Here is a 24586-nt window from a genome sequence, read left to right as displayed (position 1 = left end):
CTAATGTTGGTGCCTCGCCTGTAACAGGGCATAAATCTACTTGATTTTAAGCTAGTCAAGTCAGGATCTGCTTGGATGACCGGCCAAATTCTCTTGGCTGTTCTAGTTAAATTATGGCTGACCGTAGTATAGTTGGTTACACAAGTAACCACATTAGAGGAGGTGTTATTAGAACTGTTCTTAGACACAGGTACTTTGGGCTGTAACATGGCCTTTGTCCTAGCTGTCTGAAGCAATTTATTTTTGTAACCTCTCTCCAAAAATCGATTGGTCATGAGGTCCATTTGGATCTTTTCATCTTCCAAGTCACTGCAGATGCGGTGAACCCGCAAATACTGGGAATAGGGTAAACCATTCCTTAATGCCTTAGGGTGATGACTCGAGGACAAGAGAAGACTATTGGCGTCAGTGGGTTTACTGTAAACCGAGGTCTTGAATCTGCCTTCGGCCAAAGTAATTCTGACGTCCAAAAAATTAATGCTGACAGGCTGTATATCAAAAGTGAACTTGATTGATGCATCACTCTGATTAATCTCTTGCATCATCATAATAAAGTTCTCTCGTGTATCGGTCCATAAGATGAACACGTCATCTATGTACCGTGTAAACATGGCTATATGCGATTTGAAATGTTCTTTCGAAAAAAAATAGGTTCTGCTCTACTCCAAACATAAACGAATTTGCATATGCCGGAGCTGCGCAAGAACCCATGGCGCAGCCCTGCACTTGCCTGAAAAACTCGTTATTAAATAAAAAATAATTCCTTTGAAGTGTCAAATCTAATAATGTTAGAAAAAAAGTGATGTCTGGACCTGCATAATGCGGGCTAGATTCTATTAATGATTTGACAGCTGACAAACCACGTTCATGGGGAATGCTGGTGTATAAGCTGATGACATCAGCTGTACACAACCAGCATTCACCGGCGGGCACATCTATGCTTCTCAATTTCTGTAAGAAAGTCGCAGTGTCTTTTAGATATGTGTCCTGTTTCTGAATAACCGGTTGCAAAAAGTAATCAATATACTGTGCAATCTTAGAATACAACGAATCCCTAGCCGCAATAATGGGGCGTCCCGGTGGCTGTACGGGATTTTTATGAAGCTTAGGGATTGTATAAAAGACTGGCACATGTGGTGTACTAACAACTAAAGCCTTTCTGGTGGTGACAGAAATGATACCACTGTCTTCAGCCTGTTGTAGTAAAAAATCAAGTTCACCGGTGTATTCAGAAGTAGGATCCACAGACAACCTGCAATAGACTGATTGATCATCAAGCTGACGATAGGCCTCTGACTTATAGTCAGTCAAATCCTGAATCACGATGCCACCCCCCCTTATCGGCCTGTCAGCATTAATTTTTTGGACGTCAGAATTACTTTGGCCGAAGGCAGATTCAAGACCTCGGTTTACAGTAAACCCACTGACGCCAATAGTCTTCTCTTGTCCTCGAGTCATCACCCTAAGGCATTAAGGAATGGTTTACCCTATTCCCAGTATTTGCGGGTTCACCGCATCTGCAGTGACTTGGAAGATGAAAAGATCCAAATGGACCTCATGACCAATCGATTTTTGGAGAGAGGTTACAAAAATAAATTGCTTCAGACAGCTAGGACAAAGGCCATGTTACAGCCCAAAGTACCTGTGTCTAAGAACAGTTCTAATAACACCTCCTCTAATGTGGTTACTTGTGTAACCAACTATACTACGGTCAGCCATAATTTAACTAGAACAGCCAAGAGAATTTGGCCGGTCATCCAAGCAGATCCTGACTTGACTAGCTTAAAATCAAGTAGATTTATGCCCTGTTACAGGCGAGGCACCAACATTAGGGACATGGTAGTTCATAATGATATCTCCCCTTTATCAATAATAAATTCTGGTACTTTTCTTTCAAGAAAACCAGGAAATTATAAATGCACAGGGTGCACTACCTGCCTGTACCTAGAAACCGGTGATTTTGTGACACATCCTCACACAGGTCAAAAGATTAAAATTAAGCAAATTTTGACATGCACCAGTAGATATGTTGTGTATTGTATCAGGTGTCCATGTGGTCTATGTTATATAGGCAAAACTAGCTGCCAATTCAAGGAACGGATGACACAGCACAGAAGTGCTATAAAACAAATTCTAGAGGGGAAAAGTATAGATCAGCCAGTGGCTAAACATTTTAAATCATATCATCATGGCCTGTCTACCCTTAGATACAAGATGCTGGAGCAAGTTCCATTGTCAAAACGAGGAGGTGACCGAAATAGGGCATTATTACAGAAGGAGGCCCGTTGGATTCACCGATTAAACACGGTGGCTCCATACGGCCTGAATGAAACACTTTCGTTGACATGTTTCCTATAGTATTTATAATCTTAACCTTTTTATTATGATTTGTCATTGTAGGCAATATACATGTTGAAGTATAAGTTTATTTTGTTCACTTAGTGGTATGCTTTGCATCGGTATGACAGCTTCTCCTGCTCTGTTTTGTTTTTAAGATTGTCATGGTGATGGGTAGAGCACGTTAGCCGGCATTGCGCCGTCGTCAGGGCAACAGTGTCCCAGATTGATGACGCGTCCGGAAGTTAGTCCCGGCGTGCACGCCGAGGACGTGACACTGGCGCTGTTTAGCAACTTGTATAAAGGTAAGATAATGTTGATTGTTTTTGTATCTTCTGATGACGGTTTAATAAACCGAAACGTTAAGTCATTTAACCTTGAGTGATCTCGAGTGTTATTCCTGAGAAGTCCGTGAGTGCCGCCTATTTGCATATTTGTATATGATCCGATACCTGGAGGGCACCCGGCAGGCTGTCTTACTGCATCTTAGTGGAGTGCCGAATATCTCTTTTCATATATATATATATATATATATATATATATATAATGGGCGTGTGTAAAGTGAGTTAGTTAAAATTTCTGTGTTTTCCCTTTCAGAAATCTGCCCTTTTAACAATGTTGGGGGGTGTTTAGTACACGTGTACGACATGTGTGAGTGCTCTACCACAAACAGATATGTTTGTGGTAGAGCACTCTGTCGGCATTGCCGACTTCAGATGGTACTTGATTCATGTGATTAAGTGTCAGTAGTGTATGCTTTTCTAAAGTACACAGTGTTTGGGAGACACAGACGTATGTGGGTGACCCTGTCGGCACCAACTATTAGGACTGGGTGTACAATAATGTAAAAAACCTATACCTGTATGTTTATATATGTATGGTACGTTTGCATTGAGCTGTAGCTCGAGTACAGATTTGATAGTTTTTGTGGGGGCGTCCTAGTGAACTTAGGTATATGTTTCCCTCAGACCCCTCGGGGTCACAAAAATTTTATTTTGCCCAGATACTACTCCCTGTTGTCGACACGAATACTGTGTTCTATGTCGGCCATTATGTTTCCTGATTAGATCCGCAACATTGGCATTTAGTACATGTTCATACACATTCAGAACACATTAATGTCACTAGGGACCCTGATGTTCCTGACACACATATATATATATATATATATATATATATATATAAAAGATGTGTATATATAGATATATGTGTATTTAAATGTCTACATTTATATTACAGTTTATTATGAATGCTGAAGTAAAGTTATTCCTTCTCACGTGCTGGTCGCTCTGTTGATGAAGCTCTAGGTCAGCCGTGACAAAATGGTCTCGAATCCTCACGAGGAGTCCGAGTGTTTATTCTTCTCCCGCCGTGGGTAGAATAAAGTGGACGTCAACCCCTGGTCTGCACGGGGCCCTGTCAAAAAGGATCGGATACAGGAAGCTAAGTGATATTTTAATTATATGATTTGATGATATTTGCATTACATACGCATGGGGGAGTGCTTGTATTCAGAAATGGTCGGTTACCTTGTTATCCGATATAATTACCCTGGGGAGAAATGGGATATTCCTTGGGTCTTATCTAGTACATTACAGCTGGCTGCCGTGCGACTACAAGAGGTATGCACTGACTCCGAGAAATACTGGGGTATCTTCCCTATGAAGGGACAATCTGGTTTGGGGATGACTTGATTAAGTTGTTCTCGGCAGATACCACTGGTAAGTCTACCTTCTTGTGCTATGTTCCATCACAACGGTTGGTGACGCATTTGTTGGGGGTTGCAGTCATTTTGACCGGTAGGATACCGTTGTTATTCCCCTTCTTTGTAGGTAGAGGGAGGTGAAAAGGTAAGCAGCCTTTTCAACTTCACAGAACCTGATATCGTCCTCTGTGTCTACCACATCCACCGCAGGTCGCTGGGTCTATCTTGCTTGAGCCCACACCGGTGGGAACTCGTCTAATACTCTTCAGTCAGTCCTAAAAGGGACTTATCACAGTGAGTTAAGAATCCAAAAGGGGACATACTCGAGTTGTCCAAATGATTCCCCTCACTGAATTTTCAAATAGATCTTACCGATTCTCCTCGGAAGAGGTAGTATGCAAAGCCATACAAGAGTTGGGTCAGGATCAGGACATTGTTCCTGCTGTCCCTGTCACACAAAAAAAAAAGCTGTTATTCAAGTTTTTTCGTTCTTCTGAACCAGGACAGCTCGGTCAGAACAATCCCATAAAAGATTTCTACTCAAGAAAATGAACTACAAGATGGAATCTCTCAAGGCAGGGATCTCCAACCTGTAAAAGAAGAAAGAGGGTTTAAATGCAGTCATCCGCATTAAGCTTACCTGGTTTTGCTATTCAGGATTGTCATTGCCATTTCACCGGAGTGATAGCAGTATGATGGTTTTCCTTCTATAGTAAGAACCATTATTATCCTGTACTGGGACGCTCTCTTGACTACGGCGAGGTCAAGAAACAAGTGGTACAATTCGTTGTTTCTCTCTGACAGTTCTTCAACACAAAGAATCGCTGTTGATCCCTCCGACGCAGAGGTCGGAGTTGGGAATAAGATTAGTTACTGATCTGTTAAGAGTTTGTTTTTTCCTGTGGAAAGAGATCTGATGATCCAGAGTCGGATCAGATTTGCAACAGGGTAAACCCGTCAATACGTTCCGTTGATGCAGAAGATGGTTGCGGCCTACGAGACCATTCGGTGAGCAGGTCAAATGCCAGAGTTGTTTTTGCGGGACCAGTTGGACAGGTGGTCCGGGTCTTACCTGCACATGCACCGGAAAATAATCCTATTTTCCATATATCTCCTGTGATGGCTTCACAGTTCTCACCTCCTAGAGGGACGAAGGTTCGGGATCCAGGATTAGATCCTGGGGTCCATGGATACAAATCTCCGAGGCTGGGGAGCAGTCTTCCCAGGGGAAGAGTTTCCAGGGGGAAAGGATCAAGTCGGGAAGCTTGTTTGCAATAAGCATTCTTGATTTAAGAGCTATTTACAACGGAACATCTTCTTCGTGTTCTGCCCGTCTTATTTCTGTCGGACGACTAAACAGCAGTGGCGTAAGTAAGCCGCTAGGGCAGAACGAGGTGCGAGGCGCATAAGTTTCCGAGGAGCGGAAAGGCATGTAAACGCTCTATTAGAGGTCGTCGTTCCGGGTGAAGACAACGGAGAAATAGACTTCCTCAGCAGACACGATCTCCATCCAGGAGAGTGGGGTCTTCATCAAGAAGTTTTCACAGAAGTGACAAGTTTTTGGGGAATTCCTCGATTAGACATGACGGCGTCTCGCCGAAACATAAAACTTCAGGGATAATGTACCAGGTCTAGGGACACTCAAGCTATATCGGTGGATGCTCTCGTGACACCTTGGGTGTTTCAGTCGGTCTATGTGTTCCCTCCACTTTCACTCTTTCCGAAGGTGATAAACATAAGAAGAACAAATGTTCGGGCGATCCTCATTGTTCCGGTCTAGCCAGATCTTCACGACTTACTCATAGAAGATCCCTGGCCTCTTCCTCTACAAGAGGACCTGTTACAGCAAGGACCGGGCGTGTATCAAGACTTACCGGGGCAGCGTTTGACGGCTTGGCGGTTGAACGCCATATCCTAGCCCGAAAGGATATTCCCGGTGAAGTCATTCCCACATTGCTTCAGGCTAGGAAAGAAGTAACGGCGAAGATTTACCACCGTATTTGGAGGAAGTATGTGTCTTGGGGTGAATCCAAGAAGGCTCCTACGGAAGGTTTTCAGCTGGGTCGTTTTCTCAATTTTTTTGCAAGCAGGTGTGGATGCAGGCCTATAGTTAGGCTCTATTAAAGGGCAGATTTCGGCCTTATCAATTTTCTTTAAGAAAGAATTGTCCACCTTTCCGGAAGTTCAGACTTTCGTGAAAGGAGTGCTGCACATCCAACCTCCATTTGTGCCCCCAGTGGCACCAGGGGACCTTAACGTAATGTTGACGTTTCTTATGTCACACTGATTTGAAACCTTTACGAAAGGTTGGGTAAAAATTTCTCACTTGGTAAGTGGCCATGCTATTGGTCTTGGCGTCCGCAAGGCGGGTGTCTGAATTGGCGGCTTTGTCTCACAAGAACCCTATTTGATCTTCCATGTGGATAGTGCAGAATTGAGTACTCTGCAACCACAATTCTGCCAAAAGTGGTTTCTGCGTTTCACAGGAACCAGCCTATTGTGGTGCCTGGGGCTATTTAAGCCTTGGCTGATTCGAAGTCTCTAGAGGTAGTCAGAGCTTTGAATATTTATGTCGCCAGAACGGCTCAGATTGTGGAAACAGTCGCTCTGTTTATCCTGCATGCTCCGAACAATAGTGGGGCCCCTGCTTCTAAGCAGACTGTTACACGCTGGATCTGTGATACGATTCGGCATGCTCATTCTACGGCTGGATTGCCGGTACCGAAGTCGGTGAAGGCCCATTCTACCAGGGAGGTGGGCTCTTGGGGCAGATGCCCGAGGAGTCTCGGCGGTTCAACTTTGACGAGCAGCTACTTGGTCGGGTTCAAACACTTTTGCTAAGTTCTACAAGTTTGATACCCTGGCTGATGAGGACCTCATGTTTGCTCAATCGGTGCTGCAGAGTCGTCCGCACTCTCCCGCCCGGTCTGGAGTTTTGGTATAAACCCCATGGTCCTTTTGGAGTCCCCAGCATCCTCTAGGACGTATGAGAAAATAGGATTTTAATGCCTACCGGTAAATCCTTTTCTCTTAGTCCGTAGAGGATGCTGGGCGCCCGTCCCAGTGCGTACTGTATCTGCAGCTCTTGGTTGTCGTTACACTCATGTGGTGTTTCTTTTCAGTCAAGTCTGTTGCTGCTGTTATTCATGCCATGACATGCGTTATGTGATTATTGGTCGTGTCTACACACAGGTTGTGTCACATTTTCGGTCAGCATATTGCTGTATGTTTTTTTTTTCATGCCGTTAGCTGGTCTTCTATTGAATGCCACGTTCTGCGGCATGTTCGAGGTGTGAGCTGGTATGACACTCACCGTGTTTAAACAATAAATTATTTCCTCGAAATGTCCCTCTCCCTGGGCACAGTTTTCTAACTGAGGTCTGGAGGAGGGGCATAGAGGGAGGAGCCAGTTCACACCCATTCAAAGTCTTATAGTGTGCCCATGTCTCCTGTGGATCCCGTCTATACCCCATGGTCCTTTTGGAGTCCCCAGCATCCTCTACAGACTAAGAGAAAAGGATTTACAGGTAGGTATTAAAATCCTATTTTTTAATTACATTATTTGCATGATCATGATGGTGTAAGGCAGGGGTGGGGAACCTACGGCCCGCGAAGCCGTTTGGTCCGGCCCACCAGCTTGTGTCAGTGAGACACGCTGCCGCTCAGTCCGGCGGCAGCGTGTCTCAGCTGTCAGAACAGGGAGGAGAGCGGCGGCGTGTAGTACTTCAAACCAGCCGCCGGTCCGTGAGCCAATCAGGGCTCGCGGACCGGCAGCTAATCAGGAGCCGCGACTGCCGGTCCGCGAGCTCTGACTGGCTCTCGAACCGGCGGCTGGTTTGAAGTACTACACGCCGCCGCTCCCACCCGACAGCCGCGCTCTCCTCCGTGTCCCACGGTAAGCAGCACGGAGGGGAGGGCATCTGTATACCTGGCACTGTGGGGGCATCTGTATAACTGGCACTATGGGGGCATCTGTATACCTGGCACTGTGGGGGCATCTGTATACCTGGCACTGTGGGGGCATCTGTATACCTGGCACTGTGGGGACATCTGTATACCTGGCACTGTGAGTGGCATTTGTATACCTGGCACTGTGAGGGGCATTTTTATACCTGGCACTGTGGGGGCATTTGTATACCTGGCACTGTGAGGGGCATTTGTATACCTGGCACTGTGGGAGCATCTGTATACCTGGCACTGTGGGGGCATCTGTATACCTGGCACTGTGGGGACATCTGTATACCTGGCACTGTGAGGGGCATTTGTATACCTGGCACTGTGGGGGCATCTGTATACCTGGCACTGTGGGGACATCTGTATACCTGGCACTGTGAGGGGCATTTGTATACCTGGCACTGTGGGGGCAATTGTGGATCTGGCACCGCAGTATTGGGGGCATATGTGTATCACGTCCCATTTTAACTGGCCACACCCATTTTTTTGGCGCGTGCGCGCCTCCATCGCGCGCACACACTACCTCTAAGGGGCAGACCTACTGGGGGGCAGGGTAATTTTTTAAGTTGAGAATTTTTGTATGGACCCCGAAGGATTTTATAAATATCCAAATGGCCCTCGGTAGAAAAAAGGTTCCCCACCCCTGGTGTAAGGGTTAGGGCGTCCCCGGTCACAGTGTATGGTTTGGGGACTAGATAGGAGCAGGATCTCAGGATGCCAGCTGATCAGGCAGCACTCACAGTCAGCCCTGGGACAATTTCTAATGCAAAGTCCTTCAGCCCTGTAGCTGCCTAATGTCCGTCTATGATGATGGGCATATTTCTGTAATGCGGTGTCTACGTATGTAATGTGGTGATTATGTATGTAATGTGGTGCGATTTGTATATTGTGGTGCTATACATGTAATGTGGTGCTATACGTGTAATGTGGTGCTATTGGTTTAATGTGGTGTTATGCATGTAACAATGTGGTGGCTATGTATGTAATCAGGGCGGATTGGCCACTGGGACAGATTCTGCTGCGCGGGTCCCCTGTATCTGTATTTCACTACTTGTATGTGCTCCCTCCCTGTACTGTGCTGTATGTAGTGTGTGCTCCCCCTCCCTGTACCGTGCTGTATGTAGTGTGTGCTCCCCCCCTCTCTGTACTGTGCTGTATGTAGTGTGTGCTCTCCCCCTCCCTGTACTGTGCTGTATGTAGTGTGTGCTCCCCCCCTCCCTGTACTGTGCTGTATGTAGTGTGTGCTCCCCCCTCCCTGTACTTTGAAACATATAAGGTTAAAAAAAAAAGGGGTTTATAGAATGAAAAATCAATAAAATCAGAAGTAGATTAAAGGCATGACAGCAGTGTCAGTAGATACTGAAAGTGGACATATCAGTCCTTGTATATTCAGACGTATGGATGTACATCAGGGAGAAGCATTGTGGCAGCATATGCATAAAGTCGTAAAGCAAGGGAGGCCCCAACTGTGTCTATCTCAGAATCAGGACCTCTGATGAGTGACCCCGCCCTCTTGTCAAACCCCTCTACCTCAACAGACTCCGCCCCCATTAGGGCTGCTTCCATAAATTTCTTGGGCTGATGTTTGATCCCAATCTGCCCCTGCTAATGGCTCCGGCTTGGCCCAGAAGACATTGGTACACAGATCTGCAGAGGCTGTCGATGGATGCTCCATTCCTACTCCCTCAACGTCCAGATCTACTGTCTCAGGGTCCTTGCTATGACATGCACCTGGATCAACTGTCTTTGACGGAAAGCTAGAGGGTTCTCACAACAGGTAATGCAAGGAAACCACCCTCGGCTCGCATTTATCACTGAATATGGCAAGCCTATATTCAATGGTGCAGTGGCCGGAAATTTGACCCTAGGTCGTTCAGAGTTTCCAGAGTCCTAGCATTCCTTCAGGCAGGAATGGACAAAGGTCTACGGGTGGCTTCCTTGAGAGTGCAGATGTTAGCATTGACTGTATGGTTCCAAAAGAAAATTGCTAACCTACAGGATGTTCGCACTTTTTTTTTACAGGGAATGCTTCACATCCAACCTCCTTTCTCTGACGTCCTAGTGGATGCTGGGAACTCCGAAAGGACCATGGGGAATAGCAGCTCCGCAGGAGACTGGGCACAAAAGTAAAAGCTTTAAGACTAGCTGGTGTGCACTGGCTCCTCCCCCTATGACCCTCCTCCAAGCCTCAGTTAGATTTTTGTGCCCGAACGAGAAGGGTGCAATCTAGGTGGCTCTCCTGAGCTGCTTAGAGTAAAAGTTTAAATTTGTTTTTTTATTTTCAGTGAGTCCTGCTGGCAACAGGCTCACTGCATCGAGGGACTAAGGGGAGAAGAAGCGAACTCACCTGCGTGCAGAGTGGATTGGGCTTCTTAGGCTACTGGACATTAGCTCCAGAGGGACGATCACAGGCCCAGCCATGGATGGGTCCCAGAGCCGCGCCGCCGTCCCCCTTACAGAGCCAGAAGAGCAGAAGAGGTCCGGAAAATCGGCGGCAGAAGACGTCCTGTCTTCAATAAGGTAGCGCACAGCACCGCAGCTGTGCGCCATTGCTCTCAGCACACTTCACACTCCGGTCACTGAGGGTGCAGGGCGCTGGGGGGGGGCGCCCTGAGACGCAATAAAAATACCTTATATGGCAAAAAAATACATCACATATAGCTCCTGGGCTATATGGATGCATTTAACCCCTGCCAGGATACATAGAAAAACGGGAGATAGGCTCCGCCCCCTTATCGGCGGCCTTATCTCCTCAGCACACTGGCGCCATTTTCCCTCACAGCTCCGTTGGAGGGAAGCTCCCTGGCTCTCCCCTGCAGTCACTACACTACAGAAAGGGTTAAAAAAGAGAGGGGGGCACTAATTAGGCGCAGTATAAACAATACAGCAGCTATAAGGGGAAAAACACTTATATAAGGTTATCCCTGTATATATATATATATATAGCGCTCTGGTGTGTGCTGGCAAACTCTCCCTCTGTCTCCCCAAAGGGCTAGTGGGGTCCTGTCCTCTATCAGAGCATTCCATGTGTGTGTGCTGTATGTCGGTACGTTTGTGTCGACATGTATGAGGAGAAAAATGATGTGGAGACGGAGCAGATTGCCTGTAATAGTGATGTCACCCCCTAGGGGGTCGACACCTGAGTGGATGAACTGTTGGAAGGAATTACGTGACAGTGTCAGCTCTGTATAAAAGACAGTGGTTGACATGAGACAGCCGGCTACTCAGCTTGTGCCTGTCCAGACGTCTCATAGGCCGTCAGGGGCTCTAAAGTGCCCGTTACCTCAGATGGCAGATATAGACGCCGACACGGATACTGACTCCAGTGTCGACGGTGAAGAGACAAATGTGACTTCCAGTAGGGCCACACGTTACATGATTGAGGCAATGAAAAATGTTTTACACATTTCTGATAATACAAGTACCACCAAAAAGGGGTATTATGTTCGGTGAGGAAAAACTACCTGTAGTTTTCCTGAATCTGAGAAATTAAATGAGGTGTGTGATGATGCGTGGGTTTCCCCCGATAACAACTGATAATTTCTAAAATGTTATTGGCATTATATCCTTTCCCGCCAGAGGTTAGGGTGCGTTGGGAAACACCCCCTAGGGTGGATAAAGCGCTCACACGCTTGTAAGGGCTCTACCCTCTCCTGAGATGGCCGCCCTTAAGGATCCTGCTGATAGAAAGCAGGAGGGTATCCTAAAATGTATTTACACACATACTGGTGTTATACTGCGACCAGCAATCGCCTCAGCCTGGATGTGCAGTGCTGGGTTGGCGTGGTCGGATTCCCTGACTGAAAATATTGATACCCTAGATAGGGACAGTATATTATTGCCTATAGAGCATTTAAAAGATGCATTTCTATATATGCGTGATGCACAGCGGAATATTTGCCGACTGGCATCAAGTCTAAGTGCGTTGTCCATTTCTACCAGTAGAGGGTTATGGACACGACAGTGGTCAGGTGATGTGGATTTCAAACGGCATTTGGAAGTATTGCCTTATTAAGGAGAGGAGTTATTTGGGGTCGGTCTTTCAGACCTGGTGGCCACGGCAACAGCTGGGAAATCCACGTTTGTACCCCAGGTCGCCTCTCAACATGAGAAGACGCCGTATTATCAAAGGCTGCAGAAATCAGCCAGTTCCCAGGAACAGAAACCCTCTCCCGCTTCTGCCAAGCCCTCAGTATGACGCTGGGGCTTTACAAGCAGAATCAGGCACGGTGGGGGGCCGTCTCAATGAATTTCAGCGCGCAGTGGGCTCACTCGCAAGTAGACCCCTGGATCCTTCAGGTGATATCTCAGGGGTACAAATTGGAATTCGAGACGTCTCCCCCTCGCCGTTTCCTAAAGTCGGCTTTACCGATGTCTCCTTCTGACAGGGAGACAGTTTTGGAAGCCATTCACAAGCTGTATTCCCAGCAGGTGATAATCAAGGTACCCCTCCTGCAACAGGGAACGGGGTATTATTCCACACTGTTGTGGTACCGAAGCCGGACGGCTCGGTGAGACCGATTCTAAATCTAAAATCTTTGAACACTTACATACAGAGGTTCAAATTCAAGATTGAGTCACTCAGAGCAGTGATTGCGAACCTGGAAGAAGGGGACTACATGATGTCTCGGGACATCAAGGATGCTTTCCTTCATGTCCAAATTTACCCTTCTCACCAAGGGTACCTCAAGTTTATGGTACAGAACTGTCACTATCAGTTCAGACGCTGCCGTATGGATGGTCCACGGCACCCCGGGTCTTTACCAAGGTAATGGCCGAAATGATGATATTCCTTCGAAGGAAGGGAATTTTAGTTATCCCTTACTTGGACGATTCCCTGATAAGGGTAAGATCCAGGGAACAGTTGGAGGTCGGTGTAGCACTATCTCAGGTAGTGTTGCGGCAGCACGATTGGATTCTCAATATTCCAAAATCGCAGCTGGTTCCGACGACTCGTCTTCTGTTCCTAGGAATGATCCTGGACACAGTCCAGAAAAAGGTGTTTCTCCCGGAGGAGAAAGCCAGGGAGTTATCCGAGCTAGTCAGGAACCTCCTAAAACCGAGCCAAGTCTCAGTGCATCAATGCACAAGGGTTCTGGGTAAAATGGTGGCTTCCTACGAAGCAATCCCATTCGGCAGATTCCACGCAAGAACTTTCCAGTGGGACCTGCTGGACAAATGGTCCGGGTCGCATCTTCAGATGCATCAGCGGATAACCCTGTCACCAAGAACAAGGGTGTCCCTCCTGTGGTGGTTGCAGAGTGCTCATCTTCTAGAGGGCCGCAGATTCGGCATTCAGGACTGGGTCCTGGTGACCACGGATGCCAGCCTGCGAGGCTGGGGAGCAGTCACACAGGGAAGGAATTTCCAGGGCTTATGGTCAAGCCTGGAGACATCACTTCACATAAATATCCTGAAGCTAAGGGCCATTTACAATGCTCTAAGCTTAGCAAGACCTCTGCTTCAAGGTCAGCCGGTGTTGATCCAGTCGGACAACATTACGGCAGTCACCCACGTAAACAGACAGGGTGGCACAAGAAGCAGGAGGGCAATGGCAGAAGCTGCAAGGATTCTTCGCTGGGCGGAAAATCATGTGATAGCACTGTCAGCAATTCCGGGAGTGGACAACTGGGAAGCAGACTTCCTCAGCAGACACGACCTCCACCCGGGAGAGTGGGGACTTCACCCAGAAATCTTCCACATGATTATAAACCGTTGGGAAAAACTCGACAGGTATTGCGCCAGGTCAAGGGACCCTCAGGCAATAGCTGTAGACGCTCTGGTAACACCGTGGGTGTACCAGTCAGTGTATGTGTTCCCTCATCTGCCTCTCATACCCAAGGTACTGAGATTGATAAGATGGAGAGGAGTAAGCACTATATTCGTGGCTCCGGATTGGCCAAGAAGGACTTGGTAACCGGAACTTCAAAAGATGCTCACGGAGGATCCGTGGCCTCTACCTCTAAGAAGGGACCTGCTTCAGCAAGGACCCTGTCTGTTCCAAGACTTACCGCGACTGCATTTGACGGCATGGCGGTTGAACGCCGGATCCTGAAGGAAAAAAGGCATTCCGGATGAGGTCATCCCTATCCTGATCAAAGCCAGGAAGGATGTAACCGCAAAACATTATCACCGCATTTGGCAAAAATATGTTGCGTGGTGCGAGGCCAGTAAGGCCCGACGGAGGAAATTCAACTGGGTCGATTCCTACATTTCCTGCAAACAGGAGTGTCTATGGGCCTGAAATTGGGGTCCATTAAGGTTCAAATTTCGGCCCTGTAAATTTTCTTCCAAAAAGAACTAGCTTCAGTCCCTGAAGTTCAGACGTTGTAAAAGGGGTACTGCATATACAGCCTCCTTTTGTGCCTCCAGTGGCACCTTGGGATCTCAATGTAGTTTTTGGGTTCCAAAAAGTCACATTGGTTTGAACCGCTTAAATCTGTGGAGTTAAAATATCTCACATGGAAAGTGGTCATGCTGTTGGCCCTGGCCTGGGCCAGGCGCGTGTCAGAATTGGCGGCTTTATCCTGTAAAAGCCCTTATCTGATTTTCCATTCGGACAGGGCAGAATTGAGGACTCGTCCTCAGTTTCTCCCTAAGGTGGTTTCAGCGTTTCACCTGAACCAACCTATTGTGGTGCCTGCGGCTACTAGGGACTTGGAGGACTCCAAGTTGCTAGACGTTGTCAGGGCCCTGAAAATATATGTTTCCAGGACGGCTGGAGTCAGAAAATCTGACTCGCTGTTTATCCTGTATGCACCCAACAAGCTGGGTGCTCCTGCTTCTAAGCAGACTATTGCTCGTTGGAATTGTAGTACAATTCAGCTTGCACATTCTGTGGAAGGCCTGCCACAGCCAAAAATCTGTAAATGCCCACTCCACAAGGAAGATGGGCTCATCTTGGGCGGCTGCCCGAGGGGTCTCGGCTTTACAACTTTGCCGAGCAGCTACTTGGTCAGGAGCAAATACGTTTGTAAAATTCTACAAAATTGATACCCTGGCTGAGGAGGACCTGGAGTTCTCTCATTTGGTGCTGCAGAGTCATCCGCACTCTCCCGCCCGTTTGGGAGCTTTGGTATAATCCCCATGGTCCTTTCGGAGTTCCCAGCATCCACTAGGACGTCAGAGAAAATAAGAATTTACTTACCGATAATTCTATTTCTCATAGTCCGTAGTGGATGCTGGGCGCCCATCCCAAGTGCGGATTGTCTGCAATACTTGTACATAGTTACAAAAATCGGGTTATTATTGTTGTGAGCCATCTTTTCAGAGGCTCCTCTGTTATCATGCTGTTAACTGGGTTCAGATCACAGGTTGTACGGTGTGATTGGTGTGGCTGGTATGAGTCTTACCCGGGATTCAAAATCCTTCCTTATTGTGTACGCTCGTCCGGGCACAGTATCCTAACTGAGGCTTGGAGGAGGGTCATAGGGGGAGGAGCCAGTGCACACCAGCCAGTCTTAAAGCTTTTACTTTTGTGCCCAGTCTCCTGCGGAGCCGCTATTCCCCATGGTCCTTTCGGAGTTCCCAGCATCCACTACGGACTATGAGAAATAGAATTATCGGTAAGTAAATTCTTATTTTTTTTCCCTCCTACAGTGCCTTAGGATTTAAGTTTAGTTCTAAAGTCGCTTCAAGTTGCACCAATTGAACCACTGAAGCAAGTGCATCTGAAATGGCTGACAGCTAAACTTCTCTTTCTACTGGCTACTGCTTCAGATTTAGGGTCATTATTATGTTGCCCTCCTTTTCTGATTTTTCATCCAGATAGAGTGATTCTTAGATCTGGTTATCTTCCTAAGGTGGTGTCTAAATTCCACCTTAACAAAGAAATTGTAGTCCCGGCCTTCCAAGGGCCGGACCTTTCTGTGGGAGATGCATCATTGGACATAGGTGGTCATTTCGAGTTGATCGCTCGCTAGCAGTTTTTAGCAGCCGTGCAAACGCATTGTCGCCGCCCACCGGGGAGTGTATTTTCGCTTTGCAGAAGTGCGAACGCCTGTGCAGCAGAGCGCCTGCAAAAACATTTTGTGAAAAACAAGACCAGCCCTGTACTTACTCTTCGTGTGCGTTGATTCTAACATTGGTGGGTTGGCTTTTGACGTCACACACCCGCCCAGCCACGCCTGCGTTTTCCCTGGCACGCCTGCATTTTTCTAAGCACTCCCTGAAAACGGTCAGTTGACACCCAGAAACGCCCCTTTCCTGTCAATCTTGTTGCGGCCGCCAGTGCGAATTAAAACGTCGCTAGAACCTGTGCAAAACCACAAAGGCCTTTGTACCCGTACGTCGTGCGTGCGCATTGCGGTCCATACGCAAGCGCAGAAATGCAGATTTTTTAGCCTGATCGCTGCGCTGCGAACAACGGCAGCTAGCGATCAACTTGGAATTACCCCCATAATCCGTGCCAGAAGGATCTACGTGGATTGTACCAGTGCCATCAGAAAGACACACTCTTTTCGTTCTCTACGGATTTCACAAAAGAGGATGGCCTGCTGACAAGCAGGCACTGGCGAGGTGGCTTCGGATGACGATTTCAGAAGCATATTCTCAAGTTGATCTCCCTATTCCGGCTAATGTCTCTGCTCACTCTACTTGTAAGGTAGGTCCGTCATGGGCAGCACAACGTGGTGCTTCAGCTGAACAGATATGTAAGGCTGCCACATGGTCTTCCATTAACACATTCATTAGACATTATGCCTTTGATACCTTTGCCACTCAGGACGCTGAATTCGGGCAAAGGATTCTCTTATCCAATCAGGAGTGTCCCCACCACTAAATTTGCTTTGGGACATCCCAATGTTTATACTGTTGATAACCTGTGGACCCTGCAAGAGAAATACGTAGTTATGGTAGACTTACCGTTGATAACTCTATTTCTCCTCTAAGTCCACAGTATCCACAGGGATCCCACCCTGACGCACCTAATTTGAGGTTCCTTTCACCTACTAACCTCTTTCTTCTTGTACGGAAGGGTGTGCATGTGTGTTATTCTCGTCTAATTAGGGCTCTCTATGATGCTCCTGCCTTGAGTTTTGGAAAACAACTGAATTGCCTGAGCCAGGAGGCAGGGATATATGGACTGGCCTGTTGCATTCTGTGAGGCCGAAAACTTGGATCGTTTGTGCCAATCTGCTGATGCTACCTCATATCCCAATATTTATCCTGTGGATACTGTGGACTTAGGAGAAATAGTTATCGACGGTAAGTCTACCATAACTACTTATATTTTTGATTGTAGCCTTTTTATTATCATTTTTGTTACTGCTGTAACCATTTTTACAAATAAAATGTTAGTCTGTTCATATATGGTCTGGAACCGGGTGGTATTCATGTGACCGCCGGTCAGCTGAACGACAGTCACATGACGTCCTCCACCAGGCCGACGGGTCAGTATCCCGATGGTCGGCATGCCGACCAACAGGGACTATTTCCACTCGTGGGTGTCCACGACACCCATAGAGTGGGAATAGAACCCGTGGCGCCCGCAGCGTGGCGAGCACAGCGAGCCCGCAAGGGGCTTGCTGCACTCGCCCCTCCCCGCCGGGATCCCGGCGTCGCCACCGAGCCCGCAGCGTGGCGAGTACAGCGCGGCGAGCACAGCGAGCCCGCAAGGGGCTTGCTGCACTCGCCCCTCCCCGCCGGTCAGCAGTACTTCACCCTCTGGAACCTAGTCTTCGTAGAAGGAAATTTCTCTCATAAGTTATCCTATATTTATAGAGTTATTGTGAGACTAATCAACTGAGTAATAGTTCGTATAACAGAGACTAGGCATATGTAACAAAGGAGATTCGGGGACCTGTGGCCCTGATACCACAGGTGTAAGCAGACACATAAGGGTAGTAAAATATTAGTTGTAGAGATAATATTAAGCCCCCTCCTCCACATACAGATGGGTCCACGGTTATCTTGGCTAGTTTGCTGCGCCTACGCACAACATGGTTTATTAACATAAACCCTTCATCTATTGTTCTCAGCTGCAATACAGTACAGAGAACAATACAGCAGGGGATTAAGTCCGACTGCCCAGTCTCAGTTAATCCTATTAAAGCTCAAGATAAACATGGACCCATCTGTATCAGGACATGTAATTTTACTAATGGGCGATTTTGCCTGCAGAATTTAAAATAGCAGTACTGTTATGTACAAAACCAGCGTCGGGATGTAATGCCTCCCGAGTTTGGCGGCTGAGTGGGATGCCGGCCGAACTTGGATGTTTTTTTATAAAGGGGCAATCACTTACAAGTCAAAACGATGCATTGTAAGTGATTGCCCCTTTAAAAAACATCCAATGTAAATGTGTTTTGCACTTAATAGCATTGCTATTTTAAAATTCAGCTGACAAAAATGCTTTGAAAGCCACCATTTAGTAAATAAACCCATAAATGTTAATACATGAGTCCCAAGCTGCCGTGTGGAAGCTTATACACAGATAAAGGCATGCATAAAACTGAAGACTTACAAGTAAAAATAGTAATAAAGAATTGGAATTGATAGACTAACTAGACTGATCGTTGTATTTCCACTATATAAATTGTTTTCTTTTTTTCTTTAGGTGAAGGCCTTAATGTTCACTCTTGTGTAATTGCAGCCTGCAGTCCATACATAGCCAAACTTCTCACATGTCCAGGTGAAATGTCGGATATTGTTGATCCTTCAAAACCAATACTATTCAATAGACGTGTAGTACACATTAGTGAAATTTCCAGCCACTACTTATTTCCTCTTGTCCGTTACATGTACACATCAGAACTGGAGGTTGCACCAGCAGATGTCCATGGTGTTCTCAAAGCAGCAAAGAAGTTACAGATACCAGAGCTGGAGATGTTAAAGCTGCAGGGAGGCAGGTTAGTCAGGCCTGAATGTGGAAGAAGGCTAAACAGAAATTGTCTTGGTAGCATGAAACACACTCAATATGCAGTGGCCGACATGCAAAATGATGGTTTAAGACTAGTTTTTGAGGCTATGAATGCCAAGAACAATAAGAAAAGCAGCTCAGATATGCTGAAGATGGAGCCAAGAAGTCAGGTAAAACAGGAGGTGGAGCTGAGCTGCCGGGGCCCTCAGGAGGTGGAGCTGAGCTGCCGGGGCCCTCAGGAGGCGGAGCTGAGCTGCCGGGGCCCTCAGGAGGCGGAGCTGAGCTGCCGGGGCCCTCAGGAGGTGGAACTGAGCTGCCGGGGCCCTCAGGAGGTGAGCTGCCGGGGCCCTCAGGAGGTGGAGCTGAGCTGCCGGGGCCCTCAGGGGGTGGAGCTGAGCTGCCGGGTCCCTCAGGGGGTGGAACTGAGCTGTCTGGAGGGCATACTAGAGAATGAGCCAATTAGCCAGAGTATAGCAGAAAAAACAGCTAGTTCACCCAGATCTTTTCACTACCAAAATAGGCCTGGGACAGTATATGAAAAACAGAATACAGGCAGTCCTAAAATGTTTCCAAACCAAGAGAAAGAGATTGTCACAGTAGAAAAACAAACAGCATATGACATTCAGTCAAGAAAAGGATTGGTGAAAAGGATACGACTGGACAGAGGAAGAAAAGATGCTATATTACCTGATAATAAGAATTATAAGCCTAAGGTTCGAGTGATGGATAGCAAAAATATTAACATAACTTCACATCATCTGCAGGATGACCTGCAGTTTCTAGAGCGATCAAGAGGACATCAACTACCGGATAAAACAGCAAGTGAGGGACATGCTCAATGTTTGGAGGGTTTGGTGGACTGTAGATTGAGGCCAGAAAAAATAAAAACTTCCCATCAAACAGAAGTTACTGATACAGCTTGGTGTATAAGCTGTGAAATGACTGAGCCTACAGAACATACTGAAACTGTAAGTTTTAATAAATGTGAAGGTCTGGAAGGTGTAAGGAAAGAATGGTCAGATCTGATGACCAAGATGGAAAGTGAAACTGTAAACCAAAAGAGTTTACTAACAGTTGGCCAATGTAAATCTAATACTGGTATGGTATATCCTTATGATATAACTATGAATGAACAGGGAAAGAGACGTCTGAGTGTGAATGAGTCTCAAGCAAGTGAAGTAGAGAAGGTAAAACTGAGGAAAGTCAGTAATGGGCGTAGCTGGGAAGTCGTAAGAGAAGTGGAGTCCCCGCGCACTGAGTGCACTGACGGCAGAGAAGCGGAGTCCCAGTGCACTGACGGGAGAGAAGCGGAGTCCCAGTGCACTGACGGCAGAGAAGCGGAGTCCCAGTGCACTGACGGCAGAGAAGCGGAGTCCCAGTGCACTGACGGCAGAGAAGCGGAGTCCCAGTGCACTGACGGGAGAGAAGCGGAGTCCCAGTGCACTGACGGGAGAGAAGCGGAGTCCCAGTGCACTGACGGGAGAGAAGCGGAGTCCCAGTGCACTGACGGGAGAGAAGCGGAGTCCCAGTGCACTGACGGGAGAGAAGCGGAGTCCCAGTGCACTGACGGGAGAGAAGCGGAGTCCCAGTGCACTGACGGGAGAGAAGCGGAGTCCCAGTGCACTGACGGGAGAGAAGCGGAGTCCCAGTGCACTGACGGGAGAGAAGCGGAGTCCCAGTGCACTGACGGGAGAGAAGCGGAGTCCCAGTGCACTGACGGGAGAGAAGCGGAGTCCCAGTGCACTGACGAGAGAGAAGCGGAGTCCCAGTGCACTGACGGGAGAGAAGCGGAGTCCCAGTGCACTGACGGGAGAGAAGCGGAGTCCCAGTGCACTGACGGGAGAGACAAACAGTTCAATGAGCTGGAGCAGCTTCTGGAGGAGATACTAAATGTACCATCTCCTGTGTCTCCAGTTGTGGATGTGGGTGGCTGTAGTCCAGTGACTGTTGTGGAGGGTGTGTGGCCTGACCTGTCCTCGGACTCTGATATAGATGTTGATGTTCTTGGCTAAGGGGACAAAAAATATACACGTCATGCTGAAAGCACTTAATAGGCAGTATGCTCAATGTACTATACTAAATGGAGCAGTAGTCTTAAGGCATTAGTGGTAAGATCTTTTGTCATTATCAATCGTAAATTTTTATATTTTGCTATTAAGCTAATAATTATGGTACTTAAATACTGTTAGTCTTTCCCTATTCAGGTTCCACTGTTTTGATGGCATAGTATTTGTATCTTCAATGTAATTGAATTTGTGTATTTTACCATTGGTAATGCTTATTTGATTCAAAAAGATAATCATAAAAAAGCAGTTTAATTTCGTTAACTTGATAGCTTGTAAAATGTCTTGATTTATTAAGTTTTGTTTTAAAAATTGTTTAAAAAAAAGTGATATGACAGGATAATTTGGTCTGGGGTTTTGCAGCATTTTGTTTCGTACTTTCTATTATAGATTAAACAAAGTTTATATGTAATTATTTAGTGTGATTTTTTTTTCTTTCCCATGTAATATGTATAGATGGTGAAATAATCACTTCTTCTCTCGTCTTATGGGGGACATTGGGGATATAGGGCCCTGTTTTTCAAACTCCTCAATTTAAATGCATTTTTAAAATGCTATTAATGATTAATTCGTAATGCTATAATTTAAATTATAACATAAACGTAATAAAACTTGCATGCCAGAATAAAATAGGATTTTGGTACCTACCGGTAAATCCTTTTCTCGTAGTCCATAGAGGATGCTGTGGTCTACATTAGTACCATGGGGTATAGACGGGTTCACCAGGAGCCGTTGGCACTTTAAGAGTTTGAGAGTGTGGGCTGGCTCCTCCATCTATGCCCCCCCTATCAGACGTAGGGGTAAATTTACTTAGGTGGGAGATTTTTAGAACTGGTGATGTTGCCCATGGCAACCAATCAGAGTCTACTTACCATTTATCTAGCTGCTTCTAGCAGATAATAGATATAATTTGATTGGTTGCTATGAGAAACATCACCAGTTCTATAAATTGACGACATACTTCGTGAGAAAAGGATTTACCACAGATAGTGGTGAGATTCATACCAGCTCACACATACAAGGCACGTCAAGACAACTAGCTTGAACTACTCAGCAACAGCTGAAACATTACTTACCAAGTAACATTGCAGTATTCAACTAAAATGAAGTTGTACTGAACCAAATAACAATTGCAGGAAAACGAAGCCCAGCATCCTCTACGGACTACGAGAAAAGGATTTACCGGTAAGAACCAAAATCCTATTTTCTCTTACGTCCTAGAGGATGTTGGGATCCACATTAGTACCATGGGGATGTACCAAAGCGCGAAGACTCCTGCAGAACTGATTGACTGAACTTCAGATCATCAGAGGCCAAAGTATCGAACTTGTAAAACTTTGCAAACGTGTTCGACCCAGACCTCGTTGCAGCTCGGCAAAGTTGCACTGCCGAGACACCCCGGGCAGCCGCCCAGGAAGACCCGACCTTACGAGTAGAGTGGGCCTTAACAGAATTTGGACACGGCAGTCTTGCCGTAGAATAAGCGTGCTGGATAGTGAACCTAATCCAGCGAGAAATAGTCTGCTTAGAAGCAGGGCACCCAATTTTCTTGGGATCATATAGGACAAACAGAGTCCCACTTCCTGTGACGAGAAGTTCTCGTCACATATATCTTCAGAGCCCTCACGACATCCAAGGACTTTGAAGTAATTGAGGAGTCAGTAGCCACTGGCACCACAATAGGTTGGTTGATATGAAATACCGACACAACCTTCGGAAGAAACTGCTGGCGAGTCCGGAGCTCAGCCCTATCTTCGTGGAAGATCAAGTAAGGGCTTTTACAGGATAAAGTCCCTAGCTCGGAGACACGTCTAGCAGAAGCTAAGGCCAACAAAGTGACCGCCTTCCATGTAAGAAATTTGAGCTCCACCTCCTGTAGAGGCTCAAACCAATCCGACTGGAGGAACTGCAACACACCGTTAAGGTCCCATGGTGCCGTAGGCGGTACAAAGGGAGGTTGGATATGCAGAATTCCCTTCAAAAAGGTCTGAACCTCAGGGAGGGCAGCCAATTGTTTCTGAAAGAAAATGGACAGGGCTGAAATCTGGACCTTCACAGATCCCAACCTCAGCCCCATATCCTCTCCTGCTGGCAGGAAGAGGAGGAAACGTCCCAGTTGAAATTCCACCGCAGGAAACGTCTTGGACTCACACCAAGACACATTTCTTCCAAATACGATGTGATAATGTTGATATTATCTTAGACCGCAAAGCTATACCTTTAAACACACCTTTACCATGGAGCTGCTGCGGTCGCTAGCTCACGCTACGTACTTCGTACGCTATTTGCGCACAGAGTCCCGTACCGTATACGCACTCAGCGTACAAACGCCGCACTGTGGGTACAAAGCACACACAGCGAGCGCACACACAATTGATAACCTTTAAACCTTGTTAATAATACAATGTAATGATATGCTTACACTTTAAACCTTAGCAGCAAAGTACTGCAACGATGTAATACCTTTAAACCTTAAGTAGCGCTGGCGATACAAAGTATCCGCAGTGCGTACACCTTAACAATGCTTATACACCTTAAACAGGTTAATCTACTTTAAAGCCCAGGCAGGAAAGTGAAAACACAACACCGTTTGTAGTTGAAACCACAGGGTTCTAAGGCCTCCATGGATTGATTCCAAAAAGGTAAAACAATACAAGTTATACACTACAGACTAACAAGTAAATCTAAACAGAATAATGGCTACAGAGAATGTACATACGTGAGAATGTTTCGCAAGCGCAACCCGAGTCGGTCCTCCGCTGGTCATACAGATAGCGTTCAGAGTCTTGTGTCCCCAAGCCTGCTGCAAGCTCTCTTTATTCACTTCATCCAAAACAATACAATGGTCACTGTAATCCCTTTGTCTATTGGACACAGAGATGTACCTTTTCATTACGGGAGGGGTCATAGGTTGATTTGAAAAGGTGGACTATGTCTTTCTCAACTGCTCCTGTGGGTGGTCTCCTCTGGATTCCCCCCGCATACACAATACACAGCAAATTAAGTTTAAACCTATATTCTGCTTCTGCATCTAACTATCCTCAGGAACATGCGATTTTCCTCAAACCAACACCAGAATGTTTCCCTTAAAATACCCTACAGCTGGATACCAAACACCACCTTGTAACCTTGTTCTGTCCCCTCCTATCATGTAAAGGTGAATCCCTTTGTTCTGTTATCATTTTAAACAGCTATTTCTTTCTGATGTGGTGCAGGGTGCTATGTGTACAATGTGCACTATTTGGGTTAAATATGTAATGTTCTAATAACACTCTACGCGCTCACAAACTCCGCCGTAAATACCCATATCACGCGCATGATCGCCGGAGCGATCCTACGCAAATTGCGGATATGTGCACGAACGGAGGACTGGGTGCACGAGCAGCGGGCATGTGCATGGGGTTAGTACATGGGGCATGTATTACAATATTTTTCGACTTTGACAGTCCACCCTTTGGCAGTCAACAATAACTGCCACTATCTAAACATTAAACAGAAAAATATACAATACAATATCTATAAAATAATTGGATGGTAAGAGGAGAGGAGTAGGCGGGAAATGTATGGCCTAGGGGGATAGTAAAAGCATGTATGTATGAAATCCATGTCTGAGGGGCATGTATCATCGTACCGTACATGTTCTAGATAAGCTTCGAGGTATTGCGAAGT

The 24586-nt window shown here is 46.6% G+C and overlaps 1 protein-coding gene across 3 annotated transcripts in view; it reads left to right on the top strand.

Annotated features, from left to right (window-relative positions):
* BTBD18 (BTB domain containing 18) overlaps nt 1-21286 on the top strand; it is a 249944-nt gene extending 228658 nt beyond the window's left edge. For 2 of the 3 annotated variants that reach the window (XM_063958556.1, XM_063958558.1), the window contains exon 3: nt 18552-21286. In XM_063958556.1, the coding sequence (XP_063814626.1) occupies nt 18552-20866 (2315 nt within the window). In that variant the 3' untranslated portion in view covers nt 20867-21286. The remainder of the gene's footprint in view (nt 1-18551) is intronic. The other variant, XM_063958557.1, reaches the window with a different exon arrangement.
* Nucleotides 21287-24586: the final 3300 nt, after the last annotated feature.

This window comes from Pseudophryne corroboree, chromosome 3, assembly GCF_028390025.1.
Source record: "Pseudophryne corroboree isolate aPseCor3 chromosome 3, aPseCor3.hap2, whole genome shotgun sequence".
NCBI lineage: Eukaryota > Metazoa > Chordata > Amphibia > Anura > Myobatrachidae > Pseudophryne > Pseudophryne corroboree.
The sequence above is the reverse complement of the archived record's forward strand: the minus strand, read 5'-3'. Positions and strand labels throughout refer to the sequence as shown.